At 39.2% G+C, this 16,240-nt stretch overlaps 2 protein-coding genes across 3 annotated transcripts; one reads left to right on the forward strand and one right to left on the reverse strand.

The window, feature by feature from the left end:
• Window positions 1-380: 380 nt before the first annotated feature.
• On the forward strand, window positions 381-6,455 carry derl3 (derlin 3). Of its 2 annotated transcripts, none has more exons than XR_002042772.2 (7): window positions 381-489; window positions 1,931-1,996; window positions 2,088-2,161; window positions 2,286-2,379; window positions 4,182-4,377; window positions 4,971-5,132; window positions 5,222-5,311. XR_002042772.2 is itself a non-coding variant. In XM_010750659.3 (7 exons), the coding sequence occupies exons 1-7, from the start codon at window positions 400-402 to the stop codon at window positions 5,307-5,309; spliced, it is 699 nt and encodes a 232-aa protein (XP_010748961.1). In that variant the 5' UTR covers window positions 381-399; the 3' UTR covers window positions 5,310-6,455. The 2 variants fall into 2 exon arrangements, 1 of the variants encoding a protein (XP_010748961.1); XM_010750659.3 differs by having other exon boundaries at window positions 4,971-5,061; window positions 5,222-6,455.
• smarcb1a (SWI/SNF related BAF chromatin remodeling complex subunit B1a) lies at window positions 6,372-12,956 on the reverse strand. Its single transcript, XM_010750670.3, has 9 exons — window positions 12,797-12,956; window positions 11,261-11,372; window positions 10,915-11,044; window positions 10,499-10,636; window positions 9,610-9,737; window positions 9,333-9,499; window positions 9,023-9,213; window positions 7,794-7,925; window positions 6,372-6,832 (listed from the first exon to the last, which is right to left on the reverse strand). Exons 1-9 carry the CDS (start codon window positions 12,911-12,913, stop codon window positions 6,793-6,795), a joined length of 1,155 nt encoding a protein of 384 aa, XP_010748972.2. The 5' UTR covers window positions 12,914-12,956; the 3' UTR covers window positions 6,372-6,792.
• Window positions 12,957-16,240: the final 3,284 nt, after the last annotated feature.

Genomic DNA, 16,240 nt, shown 5'->3' on the forward strand with positions numbered 1-16,240 from the left:
ATCTGTTATAGACCAAATCATGTTTAAGAAATGTATAGATATAAATAGAGATGGCTGTCTTGTTTTTAAATGTTGATTTGCAATTATTATTCATATCTCTTTTTCATATTTATGTAACATTTCAGCTTCTTTTCACAAACCAGGTATTCCACATTAATGACCCATTTACTAAAGGAAACTGAAAAAAACAAAACAAAAAAAATCATGACAATAGAATTAAATGAGGAGACTTCAGCATCTGTATTCTAATATGTTACTACAGTGTGTTAAAAGCTTACAGTGTGTGTGTGAGAGGTGGATGGTGTGAATAGAGTGAATCTGATTGGCTGGTGCATTAGGGGGGTGGAGGTTTCATTCAGTGAGTAAATCATAGTTGACAGTGAGGCAGCAGCAGCAGCGATGGCTCACAGCCTCACTCAGGAGTATTTTCAGATCCCCGTGGTGACCCGAGCATACACGACTGCCTGCGTCCTTACCACCGCTGCTGTGGTAAGAAACAGCTACAACAACCAATAACACTGAGGGGAATGACAGAGTTTAAAACCTAACCTCCAAGCTGATCAGACAGCTTAATTAATTATTTAGATATTATACAAAAAGAACATTGATTTCATTGAATTTCATTGTTATTTTTATTAATTTCTAAACTGGACATGGTAATGTTAACATTATAAATGTATGTGTCGTTCAACCACAAAAGGCTAAATTTGCACTGAAAGTTTAAATTTTTTACTTTTTAATTATTTTATTTACTATATAAACTGTCTTCAAGATGTCTGACAGTTGACAAGTTAAAGCACTTTGAGTTGAAAGTTAGAGCACTTGAATGTCGGTAAAAGACTTGAAAGGGTTTAAGGTACGTGTTTAAGAGTAAGCACTGAAAGAAAATGAGGTGTAAAATCATTCATATGTCAGTTTAAGGTTAATTTGTTGTTTCAGTTAATGTGAAAGTGCTGAACATAGTAATAGTTGATGAAATTAGTTAAACTGTCAGTTAAAAATAAAGGAGCTGAACTTTTTGTGAATGCGGAAGAGCTTGAGATAATTGCCATTGATGCAATTTAATATTTGACTTGTAACAGGTGAAGGCAGTTGAAGTGTCAGGTAATACAAGTGAAAATTTGAAAAGTAGAAGTTAAAATGCTTCGAACTGTTGAGTTGTTATCTGAAATGTACAGAACTGATTTAAAGTGTGTGGGATGAAAGCAGTTGAACTGTCAGTGCGAGTGAACTACTGGAGATGTTTGTACTTGCAGTTTATTTTAAGCACTGACACCAGTTGAATTGTCAGCTGCATAAGAGCTAAAAGTTGTTGAACTGTAAGTTAGAGTAAAATATGAAAGTGCTAGAAGCGGCAGGGTTAAAGTAGCTGAAGCTTCGTGTGAAAGTGAAAAGCAATCTGAAAGCAGTTGAAGCTAAAGTGTTGAAAAGGAAGTGCTAGAGATAGTAATAGTTGCAAATGTTGTAGTGTAAGCTCTGAAAGTAGTTGAAGTGTCAGTTGAAGAGTAAAAGATGAGAGCAGCTGTAATGTATGTCTCAGGTAAAAGCAGATGAAGTGTCAGGTGAAGTGTGGACAACAAACACTGAATGAATATTGTCATGGTAACTGTGAAAATAGATAAACTGTCAGTTTAAGGGTGAGAAATAAATGCAGGAACATGCATGCGTTATATGCAATGGTAACACTATTAAACAGATTGCATATTATTACAACTGTATTTTTACAATATTGTCATTCATTATCTGTTTATACACCAACCTCCATAGGTGAACACAGGAGGAGTTAAGTGTTTATATTCATATTAATGCTACATAAAGTTATTTTGCGAATGTAACAAATCAAATATCCCCAAAAAAAAAACATTACTCTCCATGCATGTCTTGATGTCTAACTTGCTGTTTACTCTAAGCACTCTATTCTTTTATTTAGCAACTTGAGGTCATCACCCCCTTTCAGATCTATTTTAACCCAGACCTCATCATCAGAAAATACCAGGTATTAATCAACATAAAAGTTACACTTGAAACATGGCTATAAGGTACGTTATTTTATCACTACACTCTTTTTCTCTTTCCCTCTCTCTCAGATATGGCGCCTGATAACCAGCTTTCTCTTCTTTGGTTCTCTTGGATTCAGTTTCGTGTTCAACATCACCTTTCTGTATCTTTTATCAGTGTTTCCTTGGGCAAAACCAGAATAAATATCTCAGTTTTTCTACAAAAACACTACACTATAAATCCTCAGCGGCATTATCACCTGCAGCAGAGTCCTTAACTAAATTAAGTTATCGATACTGTCGGATGCTGGAGGAAGGCTGTTTCCGGGGAAGGACGGCAGATTTTGTTTTCATGTTCCTGTTTGGAGGAGTCGTGATGAATGTATCCTTTTTTAGATTAGCAAAGAACAGAGTAAATCCCAGTTTTGCAGCAATGATGCTTGAACTAATACTGTCATGACATCTTTAAATAAAGGGTCAGTTCATACAAATGACAGAGAGATGAAACGAGGATGCAGTTTAGCAAAAATAAAAAGTCGTGAAAATGAATGAACATACCAAATGAACAATAGGGTAGCAAAGTAAAGAAATAAAAAAAATAATTGTGGTGCATACAGAACAGAAACAACTTTTCAAAACCAATGCCCCTCTTACTCTGAATAACAGAACACTGCGGGAGTTTAATTGGGAACTACATACTACTCAAGATTTTCAAGATTTTCCTAAAAAAATAGGGCTGCTTCTACAGAAGCCGAGAGCAGCTGCGCTTGCAATTCTTTTTTAATTCCATTAACTTGAGATCACAAGTTAATTAAACCGTTATCTAATTTTCTCAACTAAACCTATCTCGTTATCTTGAGACAACAAATGACAGTCTATTTTCAGTTAAACATCGCAAATTACGACACCTACTGGCTAATACCATGTAACGCCAGCCGTGATGGAAGTCAGTAAAAGTCCTGTGTTCAAAGCCTTATTGTAGTAAAAGTATGTAAGTCTTATTAATATTACTGCTATATTAATATTACTGTTGCACTAATGTGTACATTGACTTTTACAGCTGTAGATGTTTAAAGTTGAGCTCATTTTAACTACTTTATATACCGTTGTTGTTGGCGAGTTTGATGTACTATTTAATACTATTTTTTAAATTGCTGGTTTATCTCAATAAGAAGTAGGAGAGTTTTGGAACGTGTAATATTTCAGTTTATCAGAAAGATTCAAATTCAGAATCACAAATGTTCACTCGACAGGAAGAATATGAACAACTTTAATATGAAAAGTGACTATAGTGTCAGACAAATGTAGTGGAGTAAGAAATACAGTGAGATGAAGCTGGGTAGAAGTACAAAGTTGCATAAAATGGAAGTACTCAGGTAATTAAAAATCACATACTTGAGTAAATGTAGTTAGTTAGATTAACACCAGATGGCTATGGTCCATTCCTCCTGTCTATTTTTGATGATGCTCAGCAGTTTTTCGCCAGAAGCTCTTGTTCACATTCCAGGTTAATGATACAGTCCTGGATATGTTTACCGCAGACTTATCCCTGGGCTGTTGTGAAACAGTCAATGTGCAGGTTTATGGGTTTCTTGTGGAGCCATGTTATGTTTCATTGACAGTTTTAAATGCAGGTTTATGAGGACTAATCCTGCTGTAATATCAGGATAATACAGTGTTGAGTGTGTTATCAGGACAGTAACATGCTTCGCTGAAATGAAAGGAATGTCGTAGGCTGGCTTTTATTGTGAAAGGTTAAGCATTTGGTAAACAATAACACCACCTCTGAGAAAAAACTTGCAGTTGTTTTTGGACTTTAGTCTAGTAATGAGTCAGTTTTGTTTTGTTATTTAACTTCAATTTTGACCAACCAACTTTGACTTCTCTCATAATATGGACTTACCATGTCAAAATATTGAGAACGTATTTGTAGTTTTTGACTTACTATCTCATGATATTTTTTCCCTGGCAGAAATACAGTCCCTTCTGAATTATAATGTTGATATCTCACTAGCTACCACTCATCAAATCAGGTTTGACTCAAAGCAATATTTCTGCCACCAGAACAGTTTTTTTCCTTGGAGAAATGTCTCCATCTAAAACCAACACTATGGTGTATTGATTTTACTGTCATCATGAACACAAAACAAAGTGATTAGTTGTATTTAACCTGAAGGCCCGCAGCTGTTTGGTCTGTTCGCCAACGTCTTCTTCCTGGGTCAGGCCTTCATCATCATGCTGGTATATGTGTGGAGTAGAAGACATCCGCTCATACGAATGAACTTCTTCGGCCTCCTCAACTTCCAGGCCCCGTTTCTCCCCTGGGTGCTCATGGGATTTTCACTGCTGCTCGGAAACTCAATTGTTGTCGACCTCCTAGGTATAAAACCATTTTACCAAAAAAAAAACCAAACAAACATCTGACTTCATTCCATTAATTTAGGATGAGCACATGTATGACTGAGTTCAGGAAGGCAGAACAGTAGACCAAGGGAAGAAATTATTTCAAAAACAGTTACAGATCCAATTTAAACTTTAGAAATTTTAAAGCCTGCAACTGACTGCAGCCTGACAAGACAATGTGCCTCTATACTTATAAAGGACTGACAGACACTCACCTTGAACACACTCGTCACTCGTGAGGTTAGCATTATTCTATATTAGAGAATACTGCATTAGTTTTTAGCTTCCTCAGCTGCGTTCCTACGTAAATATGCTAAAAACAGGCACAGACATAAAATTCAATTTATGTAGACTCAGGAAAAGTTTGATTAATCAACACTGAGTACCTTGTGAGTATGAGGAATATGGCTTATTAGTAGGATACATTCAGTATTAGTTTGGCTCTGCACATAGAATGTGAGTAGACTTTTATATGAACCAAATGTTATAATATTGTAGATGCTGTTAATACACTGATGTGATCTAGAAAAGTCATATATTTGTATCTGTTTTTTTTTTTCCCCTCTTCAGGTATCAGTGTCGGTCACATGTACTATTTCTTAGAAGACGTGTTTCCAAACCAGCCGGGAGGAAGGAAGCTGCTGATGACACCAGAACTTCTGTAAATGCAAATGTCTACCTTTGTCTGGATGAATCTGATTTTTTTAGTTCTACTTAAAGCCACCAGATACAGTATGTTAATATAAAGAAACTCTGCATCTGTCTTATTAAAGGGAATTTGACTTTTGTTAGTATCACATCGCCCTGTTCTCTCATTACAGGAGGGCTATGTTTGACCGGCCAGAGGACCCTGATTACCGTCCCCTCCATGAAGAGCAGCAGGATGGAGATCTGGAGCAGGACCATTAACAACAACAAAGATCAGGAGATACCAGTTGGCGGAGACACAGGACAGTCAGAAGATGTGGATTTGTGGAGTCCCGAGTCCTTGCAGAGGACAGTTAAGATGTGCAAGGAGTGAACTTTGTTTTAAATTGCCTGTTTACTGTAAGCATATGAACTAAATCTACTCAGTGTTCACTTGGCTGAAAAAGCAAGTCTCAATTGCTCTGTGCAAATGATTCATGATGAAGGAAATACGCTCAACACATTTGTTAGACCTCCAAAATAGACAAAATTAGCTTTTGTGTAGAGTAACACTGACCGTAAACAAAAGCCACATTTGTTTACAAGGAAACTCAACAGGGCACCTTTAAGGTTCATTTAGTAGATTCTTTTTGAGCTTTCAATCAGTCCCAGGGTCTGTGTCAGGTCACCACGTAGTAACAGGTGGAAATACTAAATCATTCTGTCACAAGTTCAGAAATTATGCTAAAAGAAGTTTCAAAAACTGGAGCCAAGAAGATAAAAACAAACGAACTTGACCTCAGTTTCAAACTATTCACATAAACAAACACAAACATCTGAAGAAAACACACTGTGTCATTTTGAAATATTAACTTCTGACCCAAGACTTTTGTCAACATGACCAGATAAATAAAACTTGGTATTTGTACGTTGCTTATGGAGAACTGAAAGGAGCGGGACTAACCCATAACTCCCTTTCCCTGCTGTTGTGTCACTGCTGCTCTCAGCAGATCATCAGCCCTGTCTGCACACTCTGCACTTTCACCTGCTGCCTTTGTGGGTCCAAACACTGGGTACAAAATAGAAATTGCTTAGCACAACAACACACAAACAAGTCAGAAATCTGTGGGACCTCTCCCAACCACAAAACACATGCTTCATGATCCCTCATACCTCTGCTCATAAATATTAGCTACCGCTGAGCAACGTCAAGAAAACTATTTGTCTAAAACTATATCTATATATAGATATTACACTGCCAACTCTTAGAACCAACAACAGTCAGTAGACCTCTGAAATACTTTTTTTAAATGATGCACAATATAACCAGACGAGAAATCAAGCTTTCACTTTTTATTTTTATTTTGTAAGAATTATTAAAATGTACAAAAAGACAACAAATACAACATAACAATATATTATCTGAGACTGGTTGTGTGGTTTCTTCTCTCTCTGGTCAGGTAAAGAGAGTCAGTGGTCAAAGTGAGAGAGCAGCTTCTCCACGCTGAGGATCGTAAGGGAAACACGAAGGAGGGACATTTTCTACTGGGGGGCTTTGCCAAACAGAAATACGTAATATTAACATTAATAATAAAAAATAAAAATAAACACGGCGAACAGCTGACTGAGGGTGGAGAAGTAAAGACATCCGGCGCTTGATGGAAGGACATCAGGACATCTTCGTCGCTGACGTTGCAAACCGTGACAGCGTCATACCTCAGTCAGACGAGCACCGTTCCTGTAGGGGGTGCCGATGCTGCTTCCTCTACCATGCAGGTGCCGTGTTCGCAAGTCGCCTCATTCGCCTGTGAAGCAAACACGAGACAAGAGTTTCAGTACCTCAAAAAACAACACCCGTGAGACGCCCTGATCTACTATGGTTTCCTGCTGAGATGCAAAAGACGACACAAAGCTTACTACTGTGACTCAGGCTACAAATCAGGATCGATTTCATTGCTGATTAATATATACTAATGTTTTACATCTATAAAATGGCTGAAATATATTTTTTTAAAAGCTCCCATCACAAGTTTCCTCAAAGTTTAAGGTGAAGTCCTGCTTTACACCATTTTTTCAATGTATTATTCAGTCTATAAAATGCCAGAAAACTGTAAGAGACGCTCCTTTGTCCTTTGACCAGTCTAAAAACAGAAGATACTGAATTCAAGGACAAACATTGTCAAAACAAAAATATCTTAGGTTTGAGAAGCTGGGACCATCAGATTTTTTGGCATTTTGGCAAGATTAATAATCATTTTGATAGATTCAATTTACTGTGGACCGACTTTGACTGCCTAACAAAACTAACAAAACTAACAACTACTCTGTGCTCCTTTACACCTTTCTCAGCTTATGTCCTCCTCTGTAAGTCGCTTTAGATAAAAGCGTCTGCTAAATGCAATGTAATGTAATTTCTGCTAAATGCAATGTAATGACTACTTGTTTCAACCTAAAATTGCCTGTTTTGTCAGCTCAGTGATCCGAAATTCACTGTAAATGAACCTGTAATGCTTCATTTTATGGGTTTCTAAATTTACTAGAAAATTTACAATAAAGAGCCTGAAAAGCAATTACTGACCCAAAGCGTTACCACAGAGAAGACTGTGAACTGTAGTTGACAAGTTAGTCAATCAAAAGAGTAATAACTGCTAACTGTTTTGATTAAAGCATTTTAGGTGAACATGTACGGGCCAAAGCAGAGTTGGAGCACTCCACTGACCACCAGAAGAAAGTCAATTCTAACACGGAGATCAACCGAACGCTCACCTTGTGTTTCTGTCCTGATCTCTGATCTTCTTCTCCATCTCTGCGTCTGTCAGGGTCTCCAGCAGGGGGCACCACTGGTCAGCATCACCTGTGTTTCTAATGGCTATCTCCACTGTGGGCAAGGGGTTCTCGCTGCAAAACACCAAAGACAACAACAAAAGCACTTCAGTCTGTGCGGGTTTACTTTACTGCAGCTGCACGTTCAGTTAGTGATTTTTTTTTTCCTTTCACGTGTCTCAGGTCGGATGTTTTCACATCTATGTGAAACATGGAGTCACTTTTTTCCCCTTGAAGCTTAAGCAGACCCTGAATCATGAAAATTGTTCTTGAAGCTTCAAAGACAGACACCTGATGTTTCTAATACGAGATTTAAATATTATGGCATGTGACTAAAACAGTTATTACATTTTTGAAGGCCTGAATAATCATGAAAGAGAACCGCGTTCCTGACTTTGGGGATATTTTTAGAAAACATTGCGACTCACTGGAAACATGAATGAAACACGAGTAAACACGCGTGAGGAGCGAAGCTGAAACCGATCTGAACTCGGATTTTTGTAACTTTATGCATGTGACTGTCACTGTGAGGACGTCCTGGTTTTAGATTCAGGATACAGCCTCAATAAATATATGACACGGTAATTAAAAAGCAATGTGAAATGTTATGTTTTCATTAATCGTCATGAAATCAATATAATATTTCTTCCGCACTGCATGTCAACTGTGACAGAGTTCACAGCTGCAGCCTGGGTTTTGAAATACTTTGACTTTTTCACAAGCTGGAAAAGTCAGACAGCAGACTGTCGGCTACATTTCACCCAAAGAAGAAACATCGGGGCAGCCGACACCAAACAAGACCTTAATTTAACCCTGTTCGACTTTAGCACTTCATCTTGACAAGAAGCCTACAGAAGAAAGGTCAAAGATCACAGCTGTATCACCGTGGCAACAATATACACAACAACAGAGATGTAACGGGAAGACATTTTTTCACACTGTTTCTGCAACTCCCGAAAAATAATATAAAAACCAGATGGTCAAATTCCTTTTTCAGATGTTGTATGGTGACATCAGACTATGAAACCTTTTGAAAAGTCAACTTTATAACTTTTTATGACAACACTGTAATGTCATAAAATGTCCGTCTAAAGCTTTTTTTTTTAATGCAAAAACTCACAAAACACACAATGAAAAAACTAAACGTGACACGTCTCGTGGTGACACAGTACCTGAAGGCGTACGTCCTCTGGTGCCAGCTCAGCTGACCACGGATGCTGTAGGCGATGGTGGTGACAAACTCACCGCCCAGGCCGAGCTCAGAGCAGAGCTTCAGGGCAAACTTCTCTGGAGAGTTCTCCCTCTCAGACATATCCCACTCAAACTGGTCCACGAGAGAGATGTTGCCAACGTGGATGTTCAACTAGAACGCAGAAACAGACGACAGCTGATATAGGATACCTCTTCAAGTATTATGTGGCATTAAAACATGAAATTCTAAAAAGATCCTCAGTATGAGCTCTGGGCTGTGTCGAGCTTCACCTTGATGATGACCCTCTGGTCCGCCTGGTCCTCCAGGATGCTGTCTGTTGGATAAGACTCGATCTGCTGTCGGATGGCCGAGGCGATAGCAGGGACGAAGGCCAGCGGGTTGAGGTCCAGGTCGTCACAAAGAATCTCAGCAAACATCTCAGGTGTCATCAGCTTCTCTGAAAATTGCCATAGAAAGAAATTTCAATACCAGTACTGGCTCTTGATGTGTTGATGACTGCCTCTGCCAGGAAGTTTGCTTTGAGACAAAGTGATGATGGGACGTTACCGTTCATGTTCCAGGTGAAAGCGTCTCTGAGCTTCTGTCCCTCGATCTCCATGTCCAGACGGATTGGAACCAGAACCTCAGACTGAGTGGCGTTCTCATGGATCACTGCTGGATCGTGGTCGTCAAAGCTGGCCAAGACAAAAACACGCACAGCCAAAATGTAACAACGGTACTAGAGTTGCACGATACCCACGGTATACACGGTACCCAGCGGTGCCAAATCATAACCGTCGCTACTATACTAGAAATTTTACTACTACCGTGGATTACTATATTACCGGTACCAGTCGCTACTCTCCTCCCGGCTTCTCACTGCATGCTACACCTTTGTAAACAAACCAACATGGAACCGCAACCGAACTACACAGCTGCTGAATGATTGGCTGTTTGCCTGTTACTGGTGACGTCCAGGGATATGATAGGCTGTTTCCGCACGCTGGGTCCGCCCGTCTGTTAGCTGATTGGCTGTTCGTGTGTTTCTGCCGGCAAGAACGAACTCCGCGAAGACAGCTCCGCTTCCATAGAAACTCGCTTCCAAACAAACAACAAGCTAAAGTTCTGTCTCGCCCAGACACGAGACAACACACTCACCATGGCAGAAGCACCGGGCCCGAGCAGCGAGTCTGCCGTGGCGTCTTCGTCAGTGGCAACACTAATTTTGCTTAAAAAACAAACGTCGTTGTTTCAAACTAACTTGTACAAATACATTGCAGTTTATAAAAATAATAATAATAAAAAAAAAGGCTGCAGAATCGCGATAATACCCAGAACCGCGATACTTTGTCTGGTATAGTATCGTGGTTACTCATTTTAGTATCGTGACAACACTAAACGGTACTATTCACAAACGCTGATGACTGCACAGTAAAGTACTGATCCTGTTGCTTACCACAGTGGGAAGGTCCTCTTCTTGTCACGGCCCAGTCGACTGCGGTTGATGGTGGTGGAGCAGGGCACGGCGTCCAGGTGGTGAGAACTGTTGGGCAGCGTGGGAACCCACTGACTGTTCCTCTTCGCCTTCTGTTCCCTGGTGACAGAACAAGAGAGGTTTAGGAGGAGGTCAAGGAGTTTTGCTGAAGCAAACAGGTAATTAACTGGGCTCAGCAGCTTCTATGGAGGTGAAATATGAATAAATGACAAATCTTCTCTTATGCAAAAGCTTCATGTGAACCTTTCTGATGGAAACAGAGCAACAATCCCATATCTGTCATTTTAGAAACGCATTCAGCCAGTCACTCATCTTTTCCAGTAGAGATGATTTACATTACTTCTGTTTTCTCTGAGAGCTGGCTGTAGTGAAGGTACCTGAGGTAGGCGGGGGGCTCAGTGCTGATGGAGACAGCTTTGTACTTCTCATCATTTCCTTCAAGGATCTCCTCGACCTCCGAAGCCTTTAGCAGGGTCACGCTGGTGGCCAGCTGAGTGTAGCCGTGATCTGAGTGACGAGAACGACAAATCAAAATCAACACAGGGCATTTAAATAATCAATATATTATATTGTGCACTCTCATCACAACCCCCCCACCCTCCATTACAAAAGGAGATTGAAGTAGAGCAGTGTCTCATTTTAGAGGAAAGAGATAACGACGGGAGCTGAGAGCTTGGCAAACCCCACCCAGCTGTAGATGTGTTCAGACTGCACTCTACTGACCGTGCGATGACTCCACAATTTTCTTCCGCTCTTCTACTGATGCCAGTTTTCTCCATAGTGACGGGTATCTTTTATACAGGGAGCCTCTGAACATGCGGAGGTAGTTTCCCACCTGAACACACACACACACACACACACACACACACACACACACACACACACACACACACAGAATCGTTTAAACATGCTGGCAGATCACTGTGGCTGTCGTGAGATTCTCTAACAATCATTATAACGCAGTCAGGCTTTGGTCACACGTATCGATATTTATTGATTACTGGAGTTGATTTAAGTCACTGATGCAGAATCAATGTGTAGGTTTATCACCCAACCCAAACAGCATATGAATTACGATGCACATTAAATGCTTTTAATCCAAATTATTTGATTTAATTTGATAGCCTGCATGCATCTGTAGTGTTTAGACGGGCTCATAACATTTTGGTCCAAGTTGCAGAGGTACTGCCAACTTTTGCCATAACAACAATCGACAATTTTCACCAAAATAATTTGTGAGAATTCAAAAAATATATACTGCAAGCATTAATAACGCAATAAAAAAAAGCTACTTTTGACAAAAACTATTTCTATTTATAAGTTATTTCATGATTCCTGAATGTTTCATCAATCATAAACACAAACTACCTCAAGATGGTGTTATACTGTTGTTGTTGTTCTATTTATTGTATATACTTGTTTTCTTAAATATTAAAATCTGGCTTTTAACGGTTTATTATTTATAGTCTGATAGTATAGATATATAGATATATTTTTTTTTTTTAATAATATTTTATATTTGATATCGGGCTGTTCCGGGACCAGGTGAAACCAATTTCGTTTCATCCCGTGTTTTACATGTGCTGCAGTGACAATAAAAACTCCTTAAATCCTTGAATCCAGGACAACAATAACTGAGCATATACACAGGTTAATACGGTGAAATAAAAAGGGGAATAAAGTAAATATAACAGTGATTATAGCCAGGCTTAACATGTGACACATGTGGGGGTCTCTCCTTCATGTTGTGACTCTAGAGTAATCCTGTGGGATGAACAGTAACACACAGGATTACTCTGCAGGTAACGTTACAGCTAACGACCATTATCATCGAGAGACGAGCCACGTGCACGTAGGACTATATTAAAAGAGTTTAAAGTGAGACTGTGTGAGCAGGCTGTAGCACGCAGTGTGGTGTGATCATGATCATTTAACCGAACAAACACAGACGAGCTGATTGTTCCACGAAGAAACCCGAGCGAGCCTCCGGATAAAGACGAACGCTCTCACGTCGGATTTAATTCCGTTTTATCCATCTATCGATTAACGCGTGTCACCCTCGTGTCTGTTCTCAGTCACACGGACAATAAAGACAATCAAGACTAATTAAATAAATGAATGAAAGTCTTCGCGTCCTCCCTCTCGGCTAGCATGCTTAGCTAGCTAGCTAGCGTGCTAGCTTGACCGGCTAAACCACAGATCTGCGCCGCACACATCAAACATCACAGTGTCTGTCCGTCAAAGAGGCGAAACACAGACCTCCGAGCCGATCATATAAAAATCTCCATCCTCCTCGAGCTGAAACTTGACCGGTTTTTGTCCAAACGTCTTGCTAAGCGCCATACTGAGACAACAAAGCTCCGCTCGACTGCGCATGCGCGACTGACAAGGACGTCCTGTCGCGTGGGGATGACGCGGACTAACGCGTATCAATTAATTTATTCAGTGTGATTAATTTATTCAGTGTGATCAGGATCCCGATTAAGCTATATCATTTCCACAAGCAGATGCTGCACTTTTGGAAAACGACATTTACCCACAACTTCTCCCCCCATAACTCATCAGAGTACAACAACAGAGTAATAACATTAAATCAATAATCAATCTTTGAAAGTGATTGGTTTAAGAAAGACATTATCTATATAACAATGTTCAAGTTCAAGTCAGATTTATTGTCAATGCTGCTATATGTACAGGACATACAGAGTACTGAAATTTCGTTTGCCTCTTATCCCGTGCAAACAGCATAAACATGACAGAAAATATAGAATATATGGATAATAATATAATAATGGATGATAATGGTGGATTTTTAAGCTACACAGACTTTTCAGAAAAATATAACTTAAACTGCTCTCGAAGAGAATATACCAAGTTATGTAAAATTATTCCACTGCCTCTGGTTCAATTGATTAAAAATTCTATGATGTACAGTAACTCTCAGTTTTATCTAAGTTAATATTGGGTCATTGTAATTTGACTGAAAAAAAATGTAATAAGAAATTTATTACTAGTTTTCTGACAGCTAAAATATTTCATGATTTTGACAGAAGGGTCATCTGGCAGGGATCTGATTCTGTTACTTCAAATACATTAGACAAAGCACACACAACATTTATCAAATGGCCTGCACATTGTTTTTGGTGTGATATAAAAAGTTGGATTTGTTTAAAAAATTGAAGATGGACAGCCATTCGAATTATATGATATTATCTTTTATTTTAATCATCCAACCTTGTCTGTTCCTGACATCATAAATGTTATTATACTCTTGGGTAAATACCATATCCATTGTGCAAAATGGAGAAACTCTAAACCTTTTTATTCTTGTTTTATTAATGAATTCAAGATATTTCTTAAAAAGCTAAACAAGTATGCCAAAAAAAATTAGCCTAAATATTTCCCATCTCCTACTTTTCTAAATCATATTTATATTTAAATGACCTTTTGCTGCTGTTTATGTCGAACTTGTATGACTGTATTTTATTTATTTGCCTCTATTTTATTTGTTCTTGTGTTTTTGTTTAATGAGTCCCCTAACTGTTTTTTGCACTCAACACTGTACTGTATTTGTTCTCTCTCTGTATTGCTGATATTATTGTCCTCTTTGAAAGTTTGTATTCGATTTTGGTATTTTGCTTAATAATACATATAAAAAAACAATCTGTCAATCAATCGATCACAGTAACATTTCTAAAAGAACTTTGGTTCTCTCCATATGAGCTGAAAACATAATTAATTATATGATATGAAATGTGTTTGTTTCTTGCACTTCCAATGATTTAATTTAGAGCGAGATGGGAAATGACATGCAAAAAAGGAAAAGGTGCCTGGTATCATATATATATATAGAAAAATGGCCCCGAGGGATGAACTGCTAAGTGAATGTCTCAGGCAGCAGAACCCTGATGAGGGTGCAGAGGAGGAGGACAAAGCCCTACATGGCATGTACCACCGTCAGATAGAGGAAGTGGCTGATATCAAGAAATCCTACCAGTGGCTGGATAATGCAGGACTGACAGACAGCACAGAGGCACTAATCATGGCAGCACAAGAACAGGCCATAAGCACAAGAGCCATAGAGGCCAGGATCTACCAGAGTAGACCAGACCCAAGATGCAGACTGTATAAAGAAGCCCCTGAGACAGTCCAGCACATAGTAGCAGGGTTTAAGATGCTAGCTGGATCAGCGTACATGGAGAGGCACAACCAAGTGGCTGGGATAGTATACAGGAACATCTGCAACCAGTATGGAATAGAAGTACCTAAATCCCGATGGGCCATACCACAGAAGGTGGCTGAGAACAACAGGGCCAAGGTGCTGTGGGACTTTAGCTTCCAGACTGACAAACAGGTCCTGGCTAACCAACCAGACATAGTGGTGGTGGAGAAAGAGCAGAAGAGGGTAGCGGTGATAGATGTGGCGATCCCAGCTGACACCAACATCAGGAAGAAGGAACATGAGAAACTTGAGAAGTATCAAGGGTTGAAAGAGCAGCTAGAATGGATGTGGAAGGTCAAGGGTTGCGTGGTCCCCGTGGTAGTGGGGGCACTTGGGGCAGTGGGTTACTGTGCCAAACTGGGAGAGTGGCTCCAGCAAATCCCAGGAACAACATCTGAAGCCTCAGTCCAGAAGAGTGCAGTCCTAGGAACATCGAAGATACTGCGCAGAACAGACTGAGGTCCTTTGGGATGTGCAGGACTCTGTTAAAAACTTCTAACACTGTGGTGGGATCTGCATTATTCTAAGCAGTTGTCCGTTGGGGAGGGGGAAGCACAGAGAGCGTGATTTCTAACACACCTTGTCTACGAGCTGCTGTGGCAGGTGGATTTCTACAGTGTGTGATCATTAAACTCTTATCTTTATAACAGCCACATTAATTACATAAGATACATTATTACTTTAGCTCTGTGATTCTGTCAGATAAATTATTATCAGCCTGTAATCCAGTAATTTGCTACTGTATTATTCACTTCAGTTGTTGGGTCATGCAGAGATTCTGCAGAAAGAGGCAATGATAAAGAAAAAAAAAAGTCTTTTCACTTTTATAAACTTAATGTTTATTTGTATATACATGAATATATTAATCTATAACCAAGAAAGGAGAGAATGTACAATGCAAAACAAAATCTCTATATACAAATCAATAAATAAACAAAGACATAATCAAGGACAGTTTTGTATACTACATGGGTTTTGTGTTTTTGGGAAAAAAGTAGGAAAAGTAAAACAGAGACTGTAGTTAGAAAAAGTTCTGAAATCTTTTTGTTAAAATGGAAAATGGCACCCGAGCACAGTTCAGGGGAACGAAACGAAAAAAAAAAAAGAAAGAAAAAAAAAATAGACATACACACCACACCAGCTGGTTTCCAGTTTTTAGTTGTTGTTTTTTTTTCTTCTTGTAAACGCAGCCTTTTTGTTCAAACTCGCACAGAATCAGGTCAAATCACAAAAGGTACGTCATTGTCAACACAGGCTACGACGACACACAGACCAGTCCAACATCAACCTCATCAGCACATAAAACGCTCGCCAGGTCAGGAAATTCATTTCAAGTTCCACTCCTGTGCACAATGCAAACACACCTAAAGATGGAGCTGCTGCAGAAACACTGCCATCACTGTGAAAAGCAAGGAACCACTAGAACATACATTGTATTTTTAATTAAAGGCCTGATAATAATGTGAAAGCTTTTGTTCCAA

Source organism: Larimichthys crocea, chromosome III (assembly GCF_000972845.2).
Source record: "Larimichthys crocea isolate SSNF chromosome III, L_crocea_2.0, whole genome shotgun sequence".
Classification (NCBI taxonomy): domain Eukaryota; kingdom Metazoa; phylum Chordata; class Actinopteri; family Sciaenidae; genus Larimichthys; species Larimichthys crocea.

Bases quoted from the DNA above. Each gene is read 5' to 3' on its own strand.
- derl3 (XM_010750659.3), top strand. From the start codon at position 400: ATGGCTCACAGCCTCACTCAGGAGTATTTTCAGATCCCCGTGGTGACC. The intron at 4,378-4,970 runs GTATAAAACCAT...TCCCCTCTTCAG, and splicing joins AATTGTTGTCGACCTCCTAG to GTATCAGTGTCGGTCACATG. The intron at 5,062-5,221 runs GTAAATGCAAAT...CTCTCATTACAG, and splicing joins CTGATGACACCAGAACTTCT to GAGGGCTATGTTTGACCGGC.
- smarcb1a (XM_010750670.3), bottom strand. From the start codon at position 12,913: ATGCGCAGTCGAGCGGAGCTTTGTTGTCTCAGTATGGCGCTTAGCAAG. The intron at 11,045-11,260 runs GTCAGTAGAGTG...CTCGTCACTCAG, and splicing joins AATTGTGGAGTCATCGCACG to ATCACGGCTACACTCAGCTG. The intron at 7,926-9,022 runs GTACTGTGTCAC...GGTGTTTTGCAG, and splicing joins CAGAGGACGTACGCCTTCAG to CGAGAACCCCTTGCCCACAG.